A 21,061-nucleotide genomic window follows, 5' to 3' on the forward strand; every position below is an offset into this window, starting at 1 on the left:
AAAGTATTTAATGTTTACATGTAGTTTTACTGGAACATTAAAAGGGTTTTTTTTCTGTATGCTATGAACAGCATTAAGGATTTTTTTTTCATTATATGAACTGTTAACTAGTTACGCGTGTGATACTTACTACTGTACAGGCTAATTTATACTACTGTTCATTGAAAGTATCCATAGTAATGACGATATTCTGTGGTGTTAGGGAAGGTCAGAATTAAGACTGTTTAAAATACCTTAACTATATCATTGATACATCTCAACATTTGTTGTTTGGGGGTTTAACCTTAATGTTCATGGCTTTCCAATATCAATGGTATTTTAATATATACTGATTTACAATCTTAACTACCATTTATTTAAGACTTTTGTCTTGACTACAAAAGTAATTATTATTAATTACAACCGCTAGTCCTTATCTAAAGCTATGTACAGCTAAGAAAATGTCTTGACAACTACAGAGACAATGAGCTCCATACAAGTGGATCTTGTGCCTGCGCAGAGCCTCATGCAGAATCGGGGACGAAATATATAATCTGTGCTTTTAGAAAAGAAGGTTATATTCTATTCTCCAGGGGCAAATCTTGAATTCTATAATATTTCTTATATGGTACCTATCACCATGGTATGGTATCTGAGCACTTCGCTAAGTCAAATCTCTCTGGGGTCAATGGGAAATTTGACCAAGTACAACCTAAGTAAAAACTTCAGGTTGTACTCTCATACGCACAGCTAGCTGACTGTTTTGATATTTATGTGGTCATGAAGCTGCAATGCTCTATAGCTTTATTTATTAAAAGGTGATTTTATAAAGCGTGCTGCAAACCCGCTCTCATGATTGAACCCATTCAGTTATAATATAAAAACAACAGGATACATTTTGTCCTCCTTTCGGGCCTGATCGTGCACCAGTGAAGTCCGTCGGAGTTAGATCGCCGACTTAAACATTTCAGTGGAAGCAGGATCGAGCCCTTGAGCCCTAATCCTGAAACAAGCTCTGGGGTCTGCATCATGTCTTTTGCGCCCGTAAGGAGCCCTACTGACGTCAATGGGGCTTTGCCCAGGGTGTCGCTGCTTACATTGCTATCTAGTCAATTTCAAGCCTCAGTTCAAATTATTTTTGTGTATTACACACACACCTTTGTAGTCGCCCCTCCTCCGCAATTTGGAGACTTCAGAGTCACATTTTCCCGCGTTTTAAATGTTTTCTCTCCCCAGTTGGTGTATGAAAGCCCCGCCCCGACACGGGGGCAATCAGCCTGACTTCTCCGGGCCGGCAGTGAACGTGTCTGCGCTCAGAGCGCTGCCAGATGCACTGAGACACCAGCCCGCGCTGGAAAACGGAGGCGAACGTATTTCTCCGCACTCCCTGTCGGCCGCAGTCACCCGGTAGCCACGAGCTGCAGCCCACGGGCGTCCCGGGGCGGCGAGGGGTCGTGGCGGCAGGCGCGGCGCAGCGGTGACAGACACCCCGGTCCCCCGGGGGACACCGCGTCCCAGCAGCCCCATACAGGCACGTGCACCCGGGCCAGGCCCCGCCCCCCTCCGCCAGTGGCAGCGGAGGCCCCGCCCCAGAGGGCGGGGCGGCGCGGGGCGCATGCTCGGTGCCCTTTGTGTCCAGGGCGGTCGGGCGGCGCGGGGGAGGCCGAGCCGCTCTCAGTGCCGCACCGTCCGCGGGCCCCTCAGCGCGGCGGAGCCGGCCCCGCCATGGTGAAGAAGCGGAAAGGCCGGGTCCTCATCGACTCCGACACCGAGGACAGCGGCAGCGAGGAGAACCTGGACCAGGTACGCAGCTGAGCGGGAGGCAGGGCCGGGGCCTGGGCTCGGGCTCCCCGCTCGGAGCACACGGCTGGGCGCCACTGTCCCCCCGCCGGGGCCGGCCGGAGCTCGCTCCTCCCTGCCGGGGGAGGCCTCGGACCCGCCTCCCCGTGCGGGGATGGGGTCCCGATTGGCTTCCGGGGCCGCGGGAGAGACCCCCGGGCACAGCGTATGTGGGGGGAGGGAGGCAGCGGGTGCTGGTAGAGAGTAGCCCGGCACCTGGGGGTGGCATGGGGTGAAATTGACGTGGGGCGGTGGGGGTGCCAGCAGAAACGCTAGAGCCCTGTATACAGGTGCTAATTAAGGTACAGCTCCCCTGGGGATAATCTAAGGATCCATGGAAACCTTGACATCAGTTTGGACTAGGATGTGGGGCAGAGGGTAAATGTCTGTAGTGTAGAATGGTGGCTACTTTGATCCAGGCCCTGGAAAGAGCATTTGTAAAGTCCTCTCTCATAGCTAGTCTTACTTGCTAGGAAAAGGTGTTAGCGTGTTCTCTTTCAGAGGTGAAGGTCTGAGGGTATATAGGCTGCTAAAAGTTGGAGAAAGACTGATGCTCTAAAATGCTTTAATCCCCTGGATTTAGTTCCTGGTGCTGGCTCCATGGGAAAAGTGTCACTCAGTTGCTGATGCTTCTCACATTGAGGGTTCAGGTGGCCTATGCCTATAGGTACACCAAAAACTGCAGGAGTAAGTGGAATATACTTAAAGGAACAGTTAATTTTCTCATGGTATTTCAGATGCTAGGAGACCAATTAGGGGGAGATAAATTCAATCAGGTCCCCTCTCTCTCCAGACCCTCTAGCACAGTATGCCCGTAGAGGGTTGAGACAGGCTACTATGGGAATTATTAATATACATTCATTAGTTTCCACTGAACCTCAGTGGTAAACCTGGGGAGCTCAATTGGTGGGAGATTACTTGAGGTTAGGAGCCCAAAAATGGTGGTGAGGTAGAGTGTCTGTACATCCCAAGAGGAACCCCAAAGATAAATACTGTACATCCCAAGAGGAACCCCAAGGATAAATACTGTACATGGCATTAATTAAAGTGCATGAGATCTTCAAAAAGGGCATGGAAGTTAGACTCCACTTTTTGTGCCCCGTGGAGTGGACTTTGTTCAAAAGACTTCCTGTCTAAATTTTCTGTAATCTTAACAGTCACTGGTGATGTGATATATTTCTGTACAGTATATATTATAAATCACATAAGGACGGTCATTCAGTTGGATATCTTGGCTAAATATTCTTAAGCATACGTATATCTGAAGCAGATGCAGGTACTGGGTCATTAACTGGTAACTTCATAGGAGAAGTTTTTGGGATGTTGGGAAATAAAACAAATTTAAACAAACTTCTGTTGTTTGGAGTTTTGGTAGAAAGATGAAGAAGAATGAACATCGCCTGGAGACTGAATTTGACTCTGACCTAGGCAGGTGGCTCCTTCAGGAAAGTTTGAGAAACAGTAGTGGAGCAGTGATGAGAAAACTTGCATGGATGCTATGGTTGTATCTCTGTTCTTTGCACAAATAATGAACTTCAGTCTCCAGGGCTGTCAGCTCTTCACCATCACTAAATTCATACAAATTTCACAGTGTTAAATGGCTTGAGAGTGACCACAAGCCAGGGCTAGAGCAGGCTGGCATAGGCCAGAGAAGAGGAACATAGTGGGTGAGGGTAGCTTGTGGATCCTTTCCCCCATGCACTATAAACGTGTTCTCAGCTGTGGGTGAAGTTGTGGATAGCTCCATCAAAGCTACCCATTGACTCTTACTGTTCCACAGAGGCCTTTGAGACAACCATATTAGCAGCTCACATGTACTGGACTTAAGGCACAGGGTAACAGAGAGATGCAGTTTTGTCTTCTGTGACTCCACTGGGAAAGCATGGCTCAGCTGGGAAAGCATATGCCAAATAGGGCCTTGATTGGTGCCTCACCTCTAGCCTTGCAGCATATAGTCTTTTGGTAAATTGGAGAAGGAGGAATCTTTGAGAATAGTTACTCGGAAAAGAAAAACAAACAAACCACATTTAGGACAGAAGAAGGAAAATGGTCAAGAATAAAAGGACAGTGGTGACAGTGTGAAGGGATACACAGGGAGGTGGGGTGAGGGATGCCATTCAGCCATTTCTGTGCAAGTGGTTAGGAGTTCCAACAAAAAGGGTCAGGAACCCCTGCTTCAAAAAATAACTTATATAAAGTTAATCTTCTGATGTTACATGCCTTTGTTTCAGAGAGGTTTGAAAAAAACACTTGCCAGTGGAAGCTTCCCTAGCAAGTGTGCGGACCTAAGCCATCAATTTCTGCAGAATTTACATGCATTTAAAAAATGAAGTTCCAACCCATAGGGTTGTGAAGTCAAGCTTCCATTTGTACAAACAAACTAATGTAAACCAGTTTGGTGTTATCTTCCCAAGACTGCAGAAGTTCCCATGTGGTGATGCTGCTGCTGATAGTTCAGCAGTAGTAGTGAAGGATTTTAGAGAATCTGCTGTTCAGAACCATGCAGGTAACAGCTAAACTCTAGAATCATGTCAATTTCTTGCTGTTGCTTGTGCTCTTTGAAAAAGCTAGGAATGATACCAGGGAATGGAATTATTCATGGTGGGAGAGCCCATAAATAAGGTAAGGGTAGAGAAGTTGTGGCACTTTACATCCTTACAGCAAACAGAAGACAAAAAGCTCCTTTTCCTTTTAACAGCTAGGGAGAGTTGACACTTCTGCAGCAGCCTTTGGCTAGTTTGTGTCTGATAAACCAGAACATAGAATCCCAGCCCCACCTAGCTGAGGTAACAAGAGTTTATTTTATTGCCCCGGACCCAGGGCCGGCTCCAGGCACCAGCTTATCAAGCAGGTGCTTGGGGGAGCCGCTCCGGAGCGGGGCGGCACTTTCAGGTATTTGGCGGCCATTCAGCGGAGGGTCCCTCACTCCCGCTCGGAGCGGAGGACCTCCCGCTGAATTGCCACAGATCGCGGCTTTTTTTGAGGGGGGGCTGCTTGGGGCGGCAAAACCCCTGGAGCCGGCCCTGCCTGGGCCTACTAGTGGAGTCCTTGATTCTTGACACTTGACATCTACTTTTGGGTAATAGATTTACTCCTCTTGATAATGCACTTTTATATATTTTTTTTTCAGTTCCAGTTTTTGAAAGTACTCACTAGAACTTTGAATTGTGGGAGCGTGACTCTGCTAATTTACAGTCTTCCAGCCTGAGGCCTGCCATATCAATGTGTTTATCCAAAGATTGAGTGTATCATTTTATTGTAGTTATGGGATGTGAAGAGGGATTGAATAGACCAGTTAGGATTTTGAATCATGTATGTCTTGATGCCTTTGTAACTTTAAAATAACTTATTTAAAACATATATAACTACTAACATTCTTCAAAAAATTAGATTACTTAGGAATTACCTGACTAGTTAGAGGCAGTTGGCCTTTGGGTCATGCAACAATGCACTTAAAGTGTCTGTAACGCATCTTGCCATGTGGCATCACCAACAGGTAATCTGTCTTGATGCCATGTCTCTTTACAAAGTAAACAGTAATAATAATACTTAGCACTTATGGCTTGTCATCTTCAAAATCTTTTCCCAGCATTGACCTGTTTTTATTTTCATGCAATACAAACACAAACTTGATGACTGACGCTGACTGAGAGGCCTACTGCTTTTGGAAAGTACTTGGATACTACAGAGAAGGGCACAAATAGAAGAACATGGATTAGCAGATTCAGTTATTTGGCTTCAAAATAAGTGTAAACTTTTTTTTGTATAGGAGCTCCTGTCATTGGCCAAACGGAAACGCAGTGACTCAGAGGAGAAAGAGCCACCTGTTAGCAAACCAACAGCTTCTTCAGACTCCGAGACCTCAGACAGTGATGATGAGGTAAGTTTGACATGGTATATCTGAGATGCTACAGCTTGTTTGTCTGAAAGTTCTGACATTATTAACAGTGATAATATTTTTTTTATACAGTATACTCAGAACCCCCGTGTATAGACACATGTAAAGTGAGGCTGGCCTCTCTGAGAGGCATAACCAAGCCTAGAGACAATGGCTTCAGAAAGAACTTGTCTTCCTTTCACTTGGAATTCACCAAATGCAGAATTGTAATTGTATGCTCAATACACCAAATATCTTTAGAAAATTCAGCACTTGTTTAATGCTATGAGAAAATGGCCTAAATGGTTTTTGACCTGCCTGCTTAAAACTACTGCTCTCCCCATATGATATAGTCAGAGGTGAGATCTGTGGAGGTGCTTGAGAGCCCTTCAGTTTGAGGGACTGCTTGCTTTAGAACTTGAGTATTCTTTGGAGTTGAGGGGCTTGGCATTAGAACTGCCCTTTGCATTGTTCCCCTCTAACCTCCTCCAGAAAACCTTGTCTGAAATAGCCCAAATTTGATGATCATCAGCATGCTACAGAGCACATCTTTTTACCAGAGCTTTTGAGGAAGTGGGAATGCCTGAGGAGAGCATGATATTTCTGATCTCTCTTGTTCTAAGGGTTTGGATGGCTATTTCTGTTATATGGTAAGGCCTGGCTGTTGGCTTTGGTTTTTTTTTTGGTCTTGGTGTCTATGAATTCTAGAACTGGGGATCGGTGTCTCCTAATTTCATTTTTATTAAAAATAATAATGACCCCGTAAGACAGAGAGAAATTAACAAGCTGTTTGCACAACTACGCGAGTAAAAATATTGTGTTGCAATGTTACAGTTGGCTTTGCAAACATCTTTCTGCAGGAAGTGGAGTTGATGGTTCATTCCACCTCTTAAAAATGGTCACACCAGGAGCTGTTTGAATTCTTCTTTCTACAATCGCAGGAAAGAACATTTTGACAATTTGAAAACCACTAGCGTAGACCAATGATAAACTGCCATTCTCCCAAATTTCTAGCACGTAATGAAGTGTTTTTCCAATAAATATAACTGAGTAGGAAGAATGCGATTGGCTATAGTTCTTCTGCTGAGACATTTATAGAAAACAAGGATTGAAACAAAACTGTGGTGTTGTCTTTAAAGAAGGAGATGATGCTGTGAAGCTTCATTCCAGTGACTTTTTATTATTCTTGTACATCTTTGAGATCTACAGATAAAAAATGCTATATCAGAGCTAGGTGGTATTAGTAACAAGTAAATTGTTTTGTTTGATGACTGTTGGCTTTTAATCACTCACCTTATGTATTTTGATTTTCTGGCACACAGCTGATTTGTTCTAAGCCATCTATTGTTGTAGTTTTAAGTGTAATGTACATCTTGGGGATGTGAAAAATTCAGTTCATAGTCACTGACTGTCTCGTCACCTTGCACAAGTATTTATATTTAGTTTTTGGACTCTGAATAAATACAAATAAAAAAACCTGTCCATACATATTCTGAAGTTTAATTTAGGATTTGATTGCATTATGATTCAATCTGCAAACCTCCATATTCACTGTGCACAAAATAGGAATATAAATAGGTTTATAAATTACAGAAAAAATAAAGCAGTGTTCAGTTTTCACCCACACTGATTAAGATGGAGTACATATTTCTGCTCCACCATGTGCTATTCATGCACGTTGATCATTGCAGTAGATTTTTCCATGAGTGAGGACTCTGACTTTAAAATATCTTCCATGCAACAGATGGAAGTTGTCTTAGCAAGAAGGTAACCATGGAAAATCATCTTCATCTCTCCTCTTCTTTCATTATGGCTGAATTCTGCAGTGTTTGGTGCTCTTGGCATGGTAGGGTTTGCGAGAAGGGAGGGACAGAGCCATGACTGTTCTCCTTCAGTCAGTTATCCAGTTGCATGTGTTCTGCATCCCCGGATTTGTAAACTAGCCCAGCTGAGAATCAGCAGTACACTATTATCACCTCACTATTTTTGCAGCTCTTGTGGCTCCTCTGAGGCTTGCTCTGCTTTGGTGAGAAGTGTGCTTCTAAGTCAGTGATCTGTAGCAGATGTAATTATAATAGTTTAGCAATTCATTGGCCTCTTAAGTGAAATGCAGCAGCACCTTTGCTGAATCAATATCTTATGAAGTGGAAACGGGGAAGGAAGCTATCTGTCGTGTTCTACTTCATTCCCTTTCTGCTTTTTTTTCCCTCCTGAACAGCCATGTGGAAGCAGGGCAGAGCTTAATGTTAAAAGAGAAAAAAATCCATAAAGAAATTACATGATTGTTGCAGGTCTTTAACATCTGTGACAATAAGTGGAACACTTAGAGGGATGCTGAGAGCATGGAATACACTGATAAACACCTTGCTAGTCATCTGTCAAATCTCACTATCCCAAGATCTCACAAGATCATTGGTGGTTAGTATTCATAATAGCTGTTAGTGGGTTTTGAGACAAATATACGTTAGCTGTTTGATCAATCTATAATACTTGTATAAATTTCAAAAACTATGGAAGTGATGGAGCCTCCATAAACTGATGAGCAAAGGATATTTAAACATGGGAAGAGAACGCACTGCGCAGCACTAAGTAACTTTCAGTTGTGGAGAGGATGAAAGAGGGAACATAAAAATCAAGAGCTAGGGAAAAATAAAAAGTTGTTGACAGGTCAGAGGATGAGGTCTATAACTGAGTATCAAGAGAGTTAATTCAGAAAGCTGTGGTGTCCAGGCATTCTAGGAATGGCAGGCTAACCAGATGAAAAAGGGTACTTGCTGAAGGAAAACAAAGTCAGGTTTGATTAACGTGACCATTGATTGCAGGCAAGGGGGATGGGAGTTGATATGTGCCAAAAGGAATAACAGGTGTGGTCTGAGGTATACATGTGACTACGTTCAGATCTGACACTGACTCCGAATAATACTTAATTAGTAGGGCTCTCAAGTGATTAAAAAAAATAATTGCAATTAATTGCGCAATTAAAAAAAGAATGGAATACAATTTATTTAAATATTTTTGGATGTTTACTACATTTTCAAATATATTGATTTCAGTTACAACACAGAATACAAAGTGTATAGTACTCACTTTATATTTTTGATTACAAATATTTGCGCTGTAAAAAACGAGAGTATTTTTAGTTTATACGAGTACTGTAGTGCAATCTCTTTATCATCAAAGTTGAATTTACAAACGTAGAATTATGTACAAAAAATAACTGCATTGAAAAATAAAACAATGTAAAACGTTAGAGCCTACAAGTCCACTCAGTCCTACTTCAGCCAGTTGCTCAGACAAACAAACTTGGTTACGATTTGCAGGAGATAATGCTGCCCACTTCTTGTTTACAATGTCACCCGAAAGTGAGAACATGCGTTTGCATGGCACTGTTGTAGTCAGTGTCGCAAGATATTTACATGCCAGATGTGCTAAAGATGCATATGTCCCTTCATCTTCAACCACTATTCCATGGGACATGCATCCATTCTGGGTTCTGCTCGATAACGATCCAAAGCAATGCAGACTGACGCATGTTAATTTTCATCATCTGAGTCAGATGCCTCCAGCAGAACGTTGATTTTCTTTTTTGGTGGTCGGGTTCTGTAGTTTCCGTATTTGAGTGTTGCTCTTTTAAAACTTCTGAAAGCGTGCTCCACACCTTGTCCCTCTCCGATTTTTGGAAGGTACTTCTGATTCTTAAACCTTGGGTCTAGTGCTGTTGCTATTTTTAGAACTCTCACATTGGTATCTTTGCGTTTTGTCAAATCTGCTGTGAAACTGTTCTTAAAACAAACATGCTGGGTCATCATCCGAGACTGCTATAAAATGAAATATATGGCAGAATGCAGGTAAAACCAAGCTGAAGACATACAGTTCTCCCCGAAGGAGTTCAGTCAAAAATTAAATTAACACATTATTTTTTAACAAGCATCATCAGCATGGCAGCATATCCTCTGGAATGATGGCTGAAGCATGAAGGGGTATACGAATGTTTAGCATATCTGGCATGTAAATACCTTGTAATGCCATCTACAAAAGTGCCATGCGAACTCCTGTTCTCACTTTCAGGTGACATTGTAAAAACTTGTTTGTCTTGGTGATTGGCTGAACAAGAAGTAGGACTGAGTGGACTTGTAGGCTCTAAAGTTTTACATTGTTTTGTTTTTGAGAGAAGTTATGTAACAAAAGAAATCTACATTTTTAAGTTGCACTTTCATAATAAAGAGATTGTACTGTAGTGCAATGTATGAGGTTTTTCATTTTTACAGTGCAAATATTTGTAATAAAATATAAAGTGAGCACTGTACACTTCGTATTGTGTTGTAACAGAAATCAATATATTTGAAAATGTAGAAAAACATAAATATTTAATTTCAATTGGTATTCTATTGTTTAACAGTGTGATTAATCGTGATTAATTTTTGAGTTAATCGTGTGAGTTAACTGCGATTAATTGACAGACCTATTAATTAGGCAGTAGTTTTGTCTCCTCTCTTTTTAAAATAGCCTGGGGGAAGGTCTTGAGTGCAAGATCTCATTCATGCAAAAGGATATCTGTTGCTTTACCACAAGGATTTTCTATTTAAGGGACTAGTTGCTTAAATAGGGTTCAGTCCACCTGACATTGACTGTGGGTGGTCACGGGAATGAGGTTAATGTAATGGCATGGTGTGAAGATACAAAAATTTTAAAACTCTTACCCATTTTGGAAATAGAACCTTCTTTCATATCCAGTGGGAATTCCCAAAAGTAAAAGACTACTGATAGTTAATAAGGGACCAGAACATATTAACAACACTATATGTTTACTGAATGACCGTTGACCCTTCTTGTGGGTTGATCAGCTGTGACTGGGTGATGAGTGGTACAGGATGAAGAAGAAACCTAATCAGAAAATATATGGTATAATAGAAGGTAAAAGGAATTTGTGCAACTACAGGGACACAATGTTAATCTTTTGTACCATGTCCTAGGGGCTCTCCATACATACTTACAGACTTTAAGGTCACAAGGGGCCATCATGATCCTCTAATCTGACCTCCTGCACATTGCAGGCTACAGAATCTCATTGACCCACCCCCTTACAAGATGGTACAGTCCTGCCCCGGGAAGCTTTTAATTTAAACATCATAACAACCAGAGAAGGATGTTAAGAGAATGCTGAAGTTGAGCCTTTTAAGTATAAAAGTCAAACTAAATTTATAGTTCCCGTTGCAGCGGTTACTGTGTGTCTTACGTATATGGAAATATTTTGTATTATTGCATTTGGTGTTCCATGCATTAATCTAGGGACAAAAAAACTGCAATTATTTGCACACATGATACTTGTCTGTTCTGTGTATTCCTGGTAGGGGTTGAGGATGAGGACTTTTTTTGCAGGACTCTCTCTATACCTCTTTCCCTTAGTGGAATCTAAAATGTGCTTCTTGACTAAACTTGATTTGGAAACAAATCTGTCACTTTTTCCTGTTTAATAGTGGGAGACTAAAGCTAAAACACTGAATAAGAAATGTCCAGCTATATTGGTAAACTTTATTTTTTCTGGGTAAAAGCCCTCAGTACTCAGACTTGCTGTTAAATATTACAAAACAATGATTTTAGAGTTTGGGGACCTTTCTGTGCCTTAAAACTGGATTGTCCTATCAATATGAGCCATCCGTTAGCAGCTAGTAAAAATCTGGATGATTTTCATATGACTGCTTGTCAAGTATCAGAGGGGTAGCCGTGTTAGTCTGGATCTGTAAAAAGCAACAGAGAGTCCTTACGTCTGTTAGTCTATAAGGTGCCACAGGACTTTTTGCAGAGCCACCCAGAGGATTAAGGGGGCCTGGGGCAAAGCAATTTCAGGGGCCCCTTCCATAAAAAAAAGTTGTAATACTATATTCTCGTGGGGGGCCCCTGCGGGGCCCAGGGGAAACTGCCCCACTTGCCTCCGCCCCCACCTCCCCAGGCAGCCCCGACTCTTTGCTTTTTATGTGACCGATTGTTAGGTCTGATGGGACAAATGCATGCCTTGCCATTTGCCTCAGTTGTTTTGTAGCACTGATTTGTCTTCCAGCTGCCTGTATATTGGGATGTATCTCAAAACTATTTCTAACACGGTGGTATGAACTTGATTATTTTTGAGGATAGTGGGTGGGGTCTTCCAGTGCCTTGTCTCATGTTTGTCCTTTTCTTTTACTTTTCAGTGGACTGTTGGAGGTTCTAAAAACAAAAAGAAGGGAAAAGCTGGCAAAGTAGAGAAGAAAGGAGCTATGAAGAAACAGATGAACAAAGCTGCCTCCTCAGGCAGCTCAGACAAAGAGAGCTCAGCTGAGAGTTCAGCACCTGAAGAGGGTAAGAAAAACTTTGTGCACCAGCTGACAGTGCTACTCAGAATGAAGCTACCTCATTTTATGTGCTATTCAGTATGTCAGCGATACCCCAAATCATCTTCAGAATACTTGTTTTATGCTTCTAGTAATCTAGATGGTCTCATCAAATGATTTTTAGACTTGCGGTGGCTCGGCACTGACCTCAAACTGCATGTAGTTAAGTACAGTATTGCTGAAAGCACTTATTAAAAATACTAAATAGTCCTTCAACAGAAAAATGTTAAACCTATCTGTCTTGGTTAGAAATTAAAGATGGGGAGGGCAGAGTTTTTAGGCCCCCTAGTTTGTTCCTCCCCTTTAGGGCCCACTATCTTTTATTCTCATGGATGTTCCCCCTCATTCCCTGCTCGCATTCCCATAAACTTTTCCTTTGACTGTCATTACAGGTACTATGCTGTATGGGGAATACTTAATTATGTATTCATATAAGACTGCTAATTATCCTATACACTGTATCAAAATTCTTATACTATGTGTTTCTGACATTGTAGAAGAAAAGTCAAGTGTAACTTTGTTTATGGTAAAAATGTCAGGCAGGTATCTGGTAATGGAATAGATCTAGGAAGACTTTCGACCCATTGTTTATCTATTCCATTATTCTGTCTTGAACAGTGGCTGGTAACAGATTTCAGAGGAAGGTGCTGTAATCCATGTTAATGCAAAGAAAAACTTACAGTGACAGTTCTTGTTGCATCCAGATACATCCCACCGACTCAAAACCTTAAAAGCATTAAAAAAAATTAAGGGAAGACTCTCCCATATTCTTTGCCACTTTCATAATGCCTGCCGTAGTGGTGATAACATTCTGAGAAGCTTAGGTTTGTTACTTCCATTTCCAACAAATACTGAAAAGCAATATGTTCCCCAGCTTTATCAAACACACTCTGACTGGAAAACTTAACAGTGACCTCAGCAATGTTAAGGCAGAATAATTTCCTAAGTGAATGAACTGTGTGACAATCAGATATATAAGAGCATATGAGTTTAAAGATTTGTGCTAGATTGCAAGATTGAAGTTGGGGGATGTAGAGCCCTATAAAATCTCCATTAACAAGCACTCGGATGGAATCGTGGAATCAAAATAATACAGAATCCAGGCTCTCCCTAACATTAGGACTGCAGTGGCAGACGGGCAGTGCAGGCTACAAAGCTGAGCTAACTGCGTGGTGCTAGGGCCACCAGGGAGTGCAAGGGCTATGGGAGAAGGGCCAGCATCTGGGATTTAAGTGCAGCTTTTGAGAACTCCAGTTCCTTGCTGTGTTAGTTTCACAGGAGTTGCGGCTCTCAGGCAGACTCCAGCCATGCAACAAAACATTGATCAGTACAGCAGGCTACCACCTCTCACTCATCTCTCACCAGAACTGTATGAACAATGGCTGGTATTTCTGCGCAGCACTCAAAATGAGCCCATCCCAGATCCACTGTATCTTTGCACTTACAGGAAGGTTATGAAAGGACGAGCGACTAAAAAAGCAGGGGTCAGAGGGGTGTCCGTGTTAGTCTGGATCTGTAAAAGCAGCAAAGAGTCCTGTGGCACCTTATAGACTAACAGACATATTGGAGCATGAGCTTTCGTGGGTGAATACCCATGCATCCGACGAAGTGGGTATTCACCCACAAAAGCTCATGCTCATGCTCCAATACGTAAAATAGCAGGTTGTCTTACCCTTACGTCTTTTTCCCTGTCAGCTCTGTAGACGCAGAGAGAAGATTTAGTAAATATAAAAATCTACTTGCAGCCAAGAGGGAATCACTTTCTGAAGGAAACACTACAAGACTAACCATGTTGTACCACAGTGGAGATGTCTGCCAGAGATGGCAAAAATGACATTTAAGTTTGTCAATTTGTAATGCTACTCAGCAAAAAACTAATTTCAAACTATCACATCATTTAATCAAATTTGAAATGAATTTAAGTATTCCTTCAGAATATAGGACGTTTGAAAGTACTGAGTTGAATTTAAAATGGCAACAATGACTGCTGCTGCAAGGATGAAATATTTGATGCTTAGTGAATTTTTTTTACTTTTTTAATTCAAATATTAGTTCAATTGAATTGACACTAAGAGCTCTTACTTCTGTGTACTTGTGTTACTGTTCAGCAATGTTAGTTTGGTCACATTACTGAGCACTACTTTGAAAAGTGATTTAAAATGTGTTACTTTTACTGTATACTGTATCTGCAGGATGTTTGGTTTAAATTGTAGGCTTTTTTTGTAATATCAGTTTTTCCCATTGCAATCCAATTCTGAACATTTTTATGCATTTACATTAAGGCTACTTAATTGTAGTCAATGTATCAAACAATTTTGATTTTAAAAAACCCCCATAAAGACAGAATTCATTTTAAAAAAGGTGAAAAAAGCAATCAGAAAATAATAAATCTGAAAATCCACAATAAAAAAACAGATTTCATAGGGTCCTAGGGCTGTGTTGCTTTTTAGTATCTGTTGGGGATGGGGTCAGGAATGCAAGATTCCATCCGTGACTCTGGGAGGGCAGTATGGTGTATTGGTTAAAATAACAATGGTGGACCAATCAATCTGAGATACAGTATGGCTGGGTAATATTTGGGTGGTCCTATCAGAGGCCTAAGCTCTGTTCTCAGCAGTGCCTGAAGCTAATTTGTTTGTAAAGTGATGGTGGGGAGGTACTGGCCGTTATAATTGATTGCCTTCTTGGGTTGTCTAGCAATAAAGGTGGTGAAGTGTATGGAACTATAAACTACCATCAGTTGAGCTGAGAGATGAACTTAAGGTCTCCTCAAGGAACTATCCCTTGGGGGAGTCTGTCTCAGCTCTAGCCTGTGTTGTAGCTTAGGCCTGGGCTACACTAGCGAGGGGGTTCGAACTAAGATACTCAACTTCAGCTACGCTATTCATGTAGCTGAAGTCTCAGTATCTTAGTTCGACTTACCTGGCTGTCCTCACGGCGGTGAGTCGACTGCCGTGCCCCCCCCCTTGACCCCGCTTACTCCTCCTGCCGAGGTGAAATACGAGCATCGATTAGTGGATTGATTTATCGCGTCCAGATGAGACATGATAAATCGATTCCCCGATGCATTGAACACTACCTGCCGCTCCGGCGGGTACTCTAGATGTATCCTCAGCAATGTTGTCACCTGAAGTCCTATGCAAACAACATTCTGTTGTTTCAACAGCTATGGGAATGATGATGTTGACAGTGCTTAAGCTGCCAGCTTCATGTTGGTGTATTAAAACTAACTTGTAGGAAACTTGGAACCCCTAAGTGGTACTGTGTCTTACTTAGCAGATGTAAAGTAATATATGGGGCAAAAATCAGATCACAGGACCTTAACGTTCTTGTCAAAAAGGGTTGAAAAATTCAAAAATGGTAGTCACTTTTGATATCTTATATTCAGTGTGTGTCAACCTGATCTGCATCAAAACAACGTGAAAAATTCACATATTCTGTCACTCAATATTTTTATTACTTCTACATTTCATGAAAAATAAGTTTTTAACAGTCTTATCAAAATGAAAACTTTGCATCTTTGAGTGGACATTATGGTGGAACGGTAGTGACACCATAATCTCTTGGAAATTCTGTAAAGTCCTTGGACTCATGATACCCTGTAGATAGTAGTGCATTTTGGGTGAAAGCAAAGTATTCCATTTTGAATTTTTAAATGTACTGTCTTTCAATTGGCTTTATTCTGATTCCTTCTTATTCCATACTGTTACTAGCGTAGTGGAGAACTAATACTGCTGCCATATTCCACATCCATTGTTGGTAGGGCCAAGCTGGAGTACTTAGGGTATGTCCATACTACCCGCCCGGATCGGCGGGTAGCAATCGACTTCTCGGAGTTCAATATATCGCGCCTCATCTAGATGCGATATATTGAACTCCGAACGCGCTCCTGTCGACTCCGGAACTCCTCCACCGCGAACGGCGGTGGCGGAGTCGACGGGGGAGCCGCGGACGTCGATCCCGCGCCGTGAGGACGGGTAAGTAGTTCGAACTAAGGTAGCTCGACTTAGGTAGTTCCGTACCTTAGTTCGACACCCCCCCCCCCCAGTGTAGACCAGGCCTTAGTTTTACCTCAGCATAACATAACTGTCCCATGGTTTCATTTCAGGTGAAGTTTCTGATTCTGAGAGCAACAGCTCCTCCTCCAGCTCAGATTCAGATTCATCATCTGAAGATGAGGAGTTCCATGATGGTTATGGGGAGGACCTGATGGGAGATGAGGAGGACAGAGCTCGGCTGGAACAGATGACAGAGAAGGAGAGGGAACAGGAGCTATTTAACCGGATAGAGAAGAGGGAAGTGTTGAAGAGAAGGTAAGTTTATGAATTATTAAGAACATAAGAATGGCTATAATGGGTCAGACCAATTGTTTGTCTAGCTCAGGAGCCCGTCTTCTGACAGTGGCCTGTGCCAGATGCTTCAAAGGGAATGAACAGAACAGGGCAGTTATCAAGTGATCCATCCCCTGTCATCCAGTCCCAGCTTCTGGCAGTTGAAGGTTTAGAGACACCGAGAGCATAGGGTTATGTCCTGGACCATCGTGGCTAATAGCCATTGATGAACCTATACTTCATGAACTTCTCTAGTTCTTTTTTAAACCCACTTACACTTTTTCCCTTCACAACATCCTCTGGCGATGAGTTCTACAGATTGACTGTTCGCTGTGTGAAGAAGCATTTGCTTTGGTTTGTTTTAAACCTGCTGCCTGTTAATTTCATTGAGTGACCCCTAGTTCTTGTATTATGCAAAGGGGTAAATAACACTTCCCTATGCACTTTCTCTACACCATTCATGCTTTTATAGACCTCTGTTATATCCCTGCTTAGTTTCTCTTTACTAAGATGAACAGAGAGTCTTTTTAATCTCTCTTTGTATGGAAGCTGTTCCGTACCCTTAATTATCTTTGTTACCCTTCTCTGTATCTTTTCCAATTCTAATATCTTTTTTTGAGACGGGGCAACTAGAACTGCATGCAGTAGTAAGGTGTGGGCGTACCATACATTTATCTAGCAGCATTATATTTTCTGTCTTATTTTCTATCCATTTCCTAATGCTTCCTTACATTGTCAGCTTTTTTGACTGCCGCTACCAGTGAGCAGATGTTTTTCAGAGAACTATCCATGACGACTCCAATATCTCTTTCTTGAGTGGTAACAGCTAAATTTTAGACCCCATCATTTCTTAGGTATAGTTAGGATTATGTTTTACAACATGCATTACTTTGCATTTATCAACATTGAATTTCATCTGCAATTTTGTTGCCTAGTCACCCAGTTCTGTAAGATCCCTTTGTAACTCTTAGTTAAATCCAAAGCTAACTGCAATCATCTGCAAACTTTGCCACCTCACTGTTTACCCCTTTTTCCAGATCATTTATTATGAATATGTTGAACAGCATTGGTCCCAGTACAGATCCTTGGGGGACCCTGCTATTTACCTCTCCCTCACTGTGAAAACTGAGCATGCATTCATACCCTTTTGTTTCCTGTCTTCCAACCAGCTACTGATCCATGAGAAGACCATGTGACATTACTCAGGGTACAATCTGGATTGCTGAACAGCTGTGTCCTCTCAGTTCTTCAAGCTGGGGTACCTTTTACACTGCTTTGCTGTGAGAGCATCCACTTTTGGCCTGCTCACATGGTCTCTCGCATGCAAATTACTGCCAGCTGAGTTATCTGAGTGCTCTAGCCATTCACTCTTGAATTATATTGCAGAGTGACACCAGCAAATTCCCAGTCCCAGATTTGTCCAAACAATAAAACAAGTTTATTAACTACAGAAAGATGGATTTTAAGTGATTACATGTAATGAGGAATAAAAAAAGTCAGAATTAGTTACAAAGATATAAAAGGTAAAATTCAAGTGAATATCTAACTTAACAAGCTAAGTGAATTTAAAGTAAAAAGGTTTCTCTCACCACATGCTTTTACACCACATGCTTCTTAATCCAGCCAGACTGCTGTAAGCATGTGGTGAGAGACTCTTCCCCCAGTTCAGTGATGCTTCCTTGTCTTTCAAATGTTGTTGATCATAAGTTAGAGATGAGGGGAGAAGGATAATCTGGAGAATGTTCCCCTTTCTTGTAGCATTTCTCTTCTTTGAGAATCATCTCCAGTTGGGATTCAGGCGACAGCAAGTCTGTTTGCATGGGAACTTCCATCTATTCTACTGTCAAGATATACATTTTTTTGCTCACACCCCTTTTTCCTGCCAAAGAATGGCTTCTTAACCAGGTGATGGTTCATTGTCTGGCTAGACACCTCCAGAGTGGTGAACAGCTACCTTTTGTCAACAAAACTTTGTAGTGTAGACAAGGCCTTAGATTGAGTGGTTGTCTCTCTCTTGTCAAAGTTGCTATTTCAGTAATAAAATTCTTTCTGTTAAAGGTGATGCTGTTGCGTGTAACCGACAAAATCCTGGTTTACATGAAACAGATTTTTCCTTTCTATTCTACTTTTTCTCAATGGTTTTCATCTCTTCTTCCCTCCTTTCCTCTGGCAGGTCTGTAGAGGGGAGGGTTCTGGCCTACTACCCATGCCAGTATGATCAGTTATGGGATCTTCATGAGTCTGGCCCAGCCTGGCTGTTTCTAGAGTCTGCTTTTAGCAGTTTCTTCCAAGTCTTCTCTGAACAGTCTCTGTCTTCAGATGGTTCATGAATCAGTTTGGTTGAAAAATTGTTGGTATACTACCCACTCTGCATTCACAGCCTCAGTTGAAATGGATGTTTCTGCTAAAGCAATTAGCAGAGGAAGTAGTTGAAGCTGAGAATTTAAACTGTTGTCTCTAGGTTTGTGTTAACACTCTATTGAGGTGAATTGATGCAGGCTTTGTGCAGAGAATCAGAGGGTAGGAGAAAAGGGAATCCATTAATTTCTCCCCCAACCAGCATAGAGCTGGTGTTTTGAAACTCTGGAAACACTAATTGTGGTTTTCCGATAACATCGTGGGAGCTGGGGCCAGTGGCTGGCAAGTGGTACCCTTCTTGAGTGAACAGAATACCTTCTTCCAGGGCTCAGCAGCGGGTTTTTGGAGATTCCTAGTGGGGTGATAGAGAGCCTTCATTGACTGAGCCTCTTGAAAGGCGGTTGATGAGAACTGGAAACTAATTAATTTACTCAGCTCTGGTCCCTCAAGGGAGCACATTAATAAAAGTTTGTCAACATTCTTCTTGGGGGGCTAAGCGTTCCAATAGAACTACTTGTTTGAGTAAAGTTACTTACATGCTCGATCTTTTGCAGGATTGGGCTGTTAGAGTAGAGATGGTGTTCTCTAACCAGAAAATCTAGATTCTTCGCTTCCTAAAAAAAAAAAGCAAAACTAACACTGTTTCTGTGTCAGGTTTCAAAGTAGCAGCCGTGTTACTCTGTACCTGCAAAAAGAACAGGAGTACTTGTGGCACCTTAGAGACTAACAAATTTATTTGAGCATAAACCCACTGGAAGACCCATCTACATAAATGATGCTGTACAAGTCAGCGTTGAGTTTGTATATGCAGGCATCAACAGTATGCTGCTTTTCTCCGCAGTAGGCTCAATCACTCTGCTGCAGCACTCCTACCCATTCTGTGCATGTCTCCTCCCAAGTTGGCTGGTGTTTGAATGGAAACCCTAATTGTAGTTTTATTATAATGTTGTTAAGCCATGTCTTTGTTCTCTGCTGTTTTATAATGTGAATTATGTGTATGATAGAACTGGGACCAAGTTTGAAATACAACTTTGTTCCTGTAGCTTATGAATACTAGAGGCATGCTTTTTCTGGTTCTTTTGGAAAGGTCTATAGCTGTAGAGTTGAACATTGAGGGTTGTATGGGTGCTGAAAAAGAAACTTCACAAGCTTTTTAGGTTGAAATCTAAAGAACCTGATTATATTTAGGCACTGTTCTGCAATGTAACAAATAACAAAATTTGCAAGTTAGTATGTCTGTTCCCCTAGGTATAACATGGCATCACATGTACCTTTCCAAGTAGTAGGTGTCTGGGTTCTAGATTACTATCAAACTTCAACTACTGGTTCTTGCTGTACTTGGCTTGACTGTTCCAATTCCCATTTTATCATGGCATAACAGTGGCTCAGCTGTGAGATTCTGAGCATGTATCCATTTTCTTTAACTTCAGGCACTATTTCAGTGATTGAGAACTCAATATTTTATACTTACTGTCCATCTCAGTTTTTAATCCATAATGCTCCTTGAATCTGATGCCTGTCCTTATCCGAGTCATGCCAGAAATTGGTTTCAGCCCTTTCATCTACTTTCTTCTGCCCTACTTGTTTATGCCCAGATTTGAAATTAAGAAGAAACTAAAAACAGCAAAAAAGAAAGAAAAAAAGGAGAAAAAGAAAAAGCAAGAGGAAGAGCAGGAGAAGAAAAAGCTCTCACAGATCCAGGAATGCCAGGTAAGAAACAGCAATTCTCACTACTAGAGTCACTTTATCCCACAGCGGAATGCTGCTGCCTTTTGCCCTCCTTCCTGCCACTTTCCATACCCCTCCCAGCAACCTGGTGGGGGGCAGGGAAGTCAGGTCACTTCTGTGCTCAATGCAGTCTTGAGTTTTCAGATCACAAAGAGCGTATAAATTAAAGAAAATATATAGCTATATTCTTTTATTATATAATATTTGCTTAACTGTTTTCATTCTAAAGGGGCTTTTTGTTGTTGCTTGTATGTTTTTGTCAAACTTTTACCTTTCAAGCTGAAATTTCCCACATTGGTCCCATGGTGGAAGTGAATTTTTTAGGGGAGTTTGACTGAAAACAGTTGAGCCATTTTTGAGCACAAAAAATAAATAATACTTTTTCTATTTTTTTTTTAATTAATAGCTCCTAGTGCCCCTCTGATGGGGAGCAGATGTGTAAAAGGTGGTAGGGACATAAGCACATCTGTAACTTAGAGACTTTCTGTAGTCTGGTGAAAATCTGTTTAGAATTAAGTCAAGTTATGAGTTCTTAAACCTGTGTTGTGCATGTGTCCAGACTTTATACAAGAGTTCTCTTT

At 41.6% G+C, this 21,061-nt stretch overlaps 1 protein-coding gene across 1 annotated transcript in view; it reads left to right on the forward strand.

Annotated features, from left to right (window-relative positions):
- The first annotated feature begins 1,599 nt into the window (after positions 1 to 1,599).
- The window catches only part of RTF1 (RTF1 homolog, Paf1/RNA polymerase II complex component), a 40,698-nt gene continuing 21,236 nt past the window's right edge, over positions 1,600 to 21,061 (forward strand). The window contains exons 1-5 of the mRNA XM_045016836.1: positions 1,600 to 1,782; positions 5,588 to 5,698; positions 11,884 to 12,031; positions 16,172 to 16,376; positions 20,348 to 20,462. Coding sequence (XP_044872771.1) covers positions 1,705 to 1,782; positions 5,588 to 5,698; positions 11,884 to 12,031; positions 16,172 to 16,376; positions 20,348 to 20,462 — 657 coding nt within the window. The 5' untranslated portion in view covers positions 1,600 to 1,704. The remainder of the gene's footprint in view (positions 1,783 to 5,587; positions 5,699 to 11,883; positions 12,032 to 16,171; positions 16,377 to 20,347; positions 20,463 to 21,061) is intronic.

The sequence above is a fragment of the Mauremys mutica genome, chromosome 4 (genome assembly GCF_020497125.1).
Source record: "Mauremys mutica isolate MM-2020 ecotype Southern chromosome 4, ASM2049712v1, whole genome shotgun sequence".
NCBI lineage: Eukaryota > Metazoa > Chordata > Testudines > Geoemydidae > Mauremys > Mauremys mutica.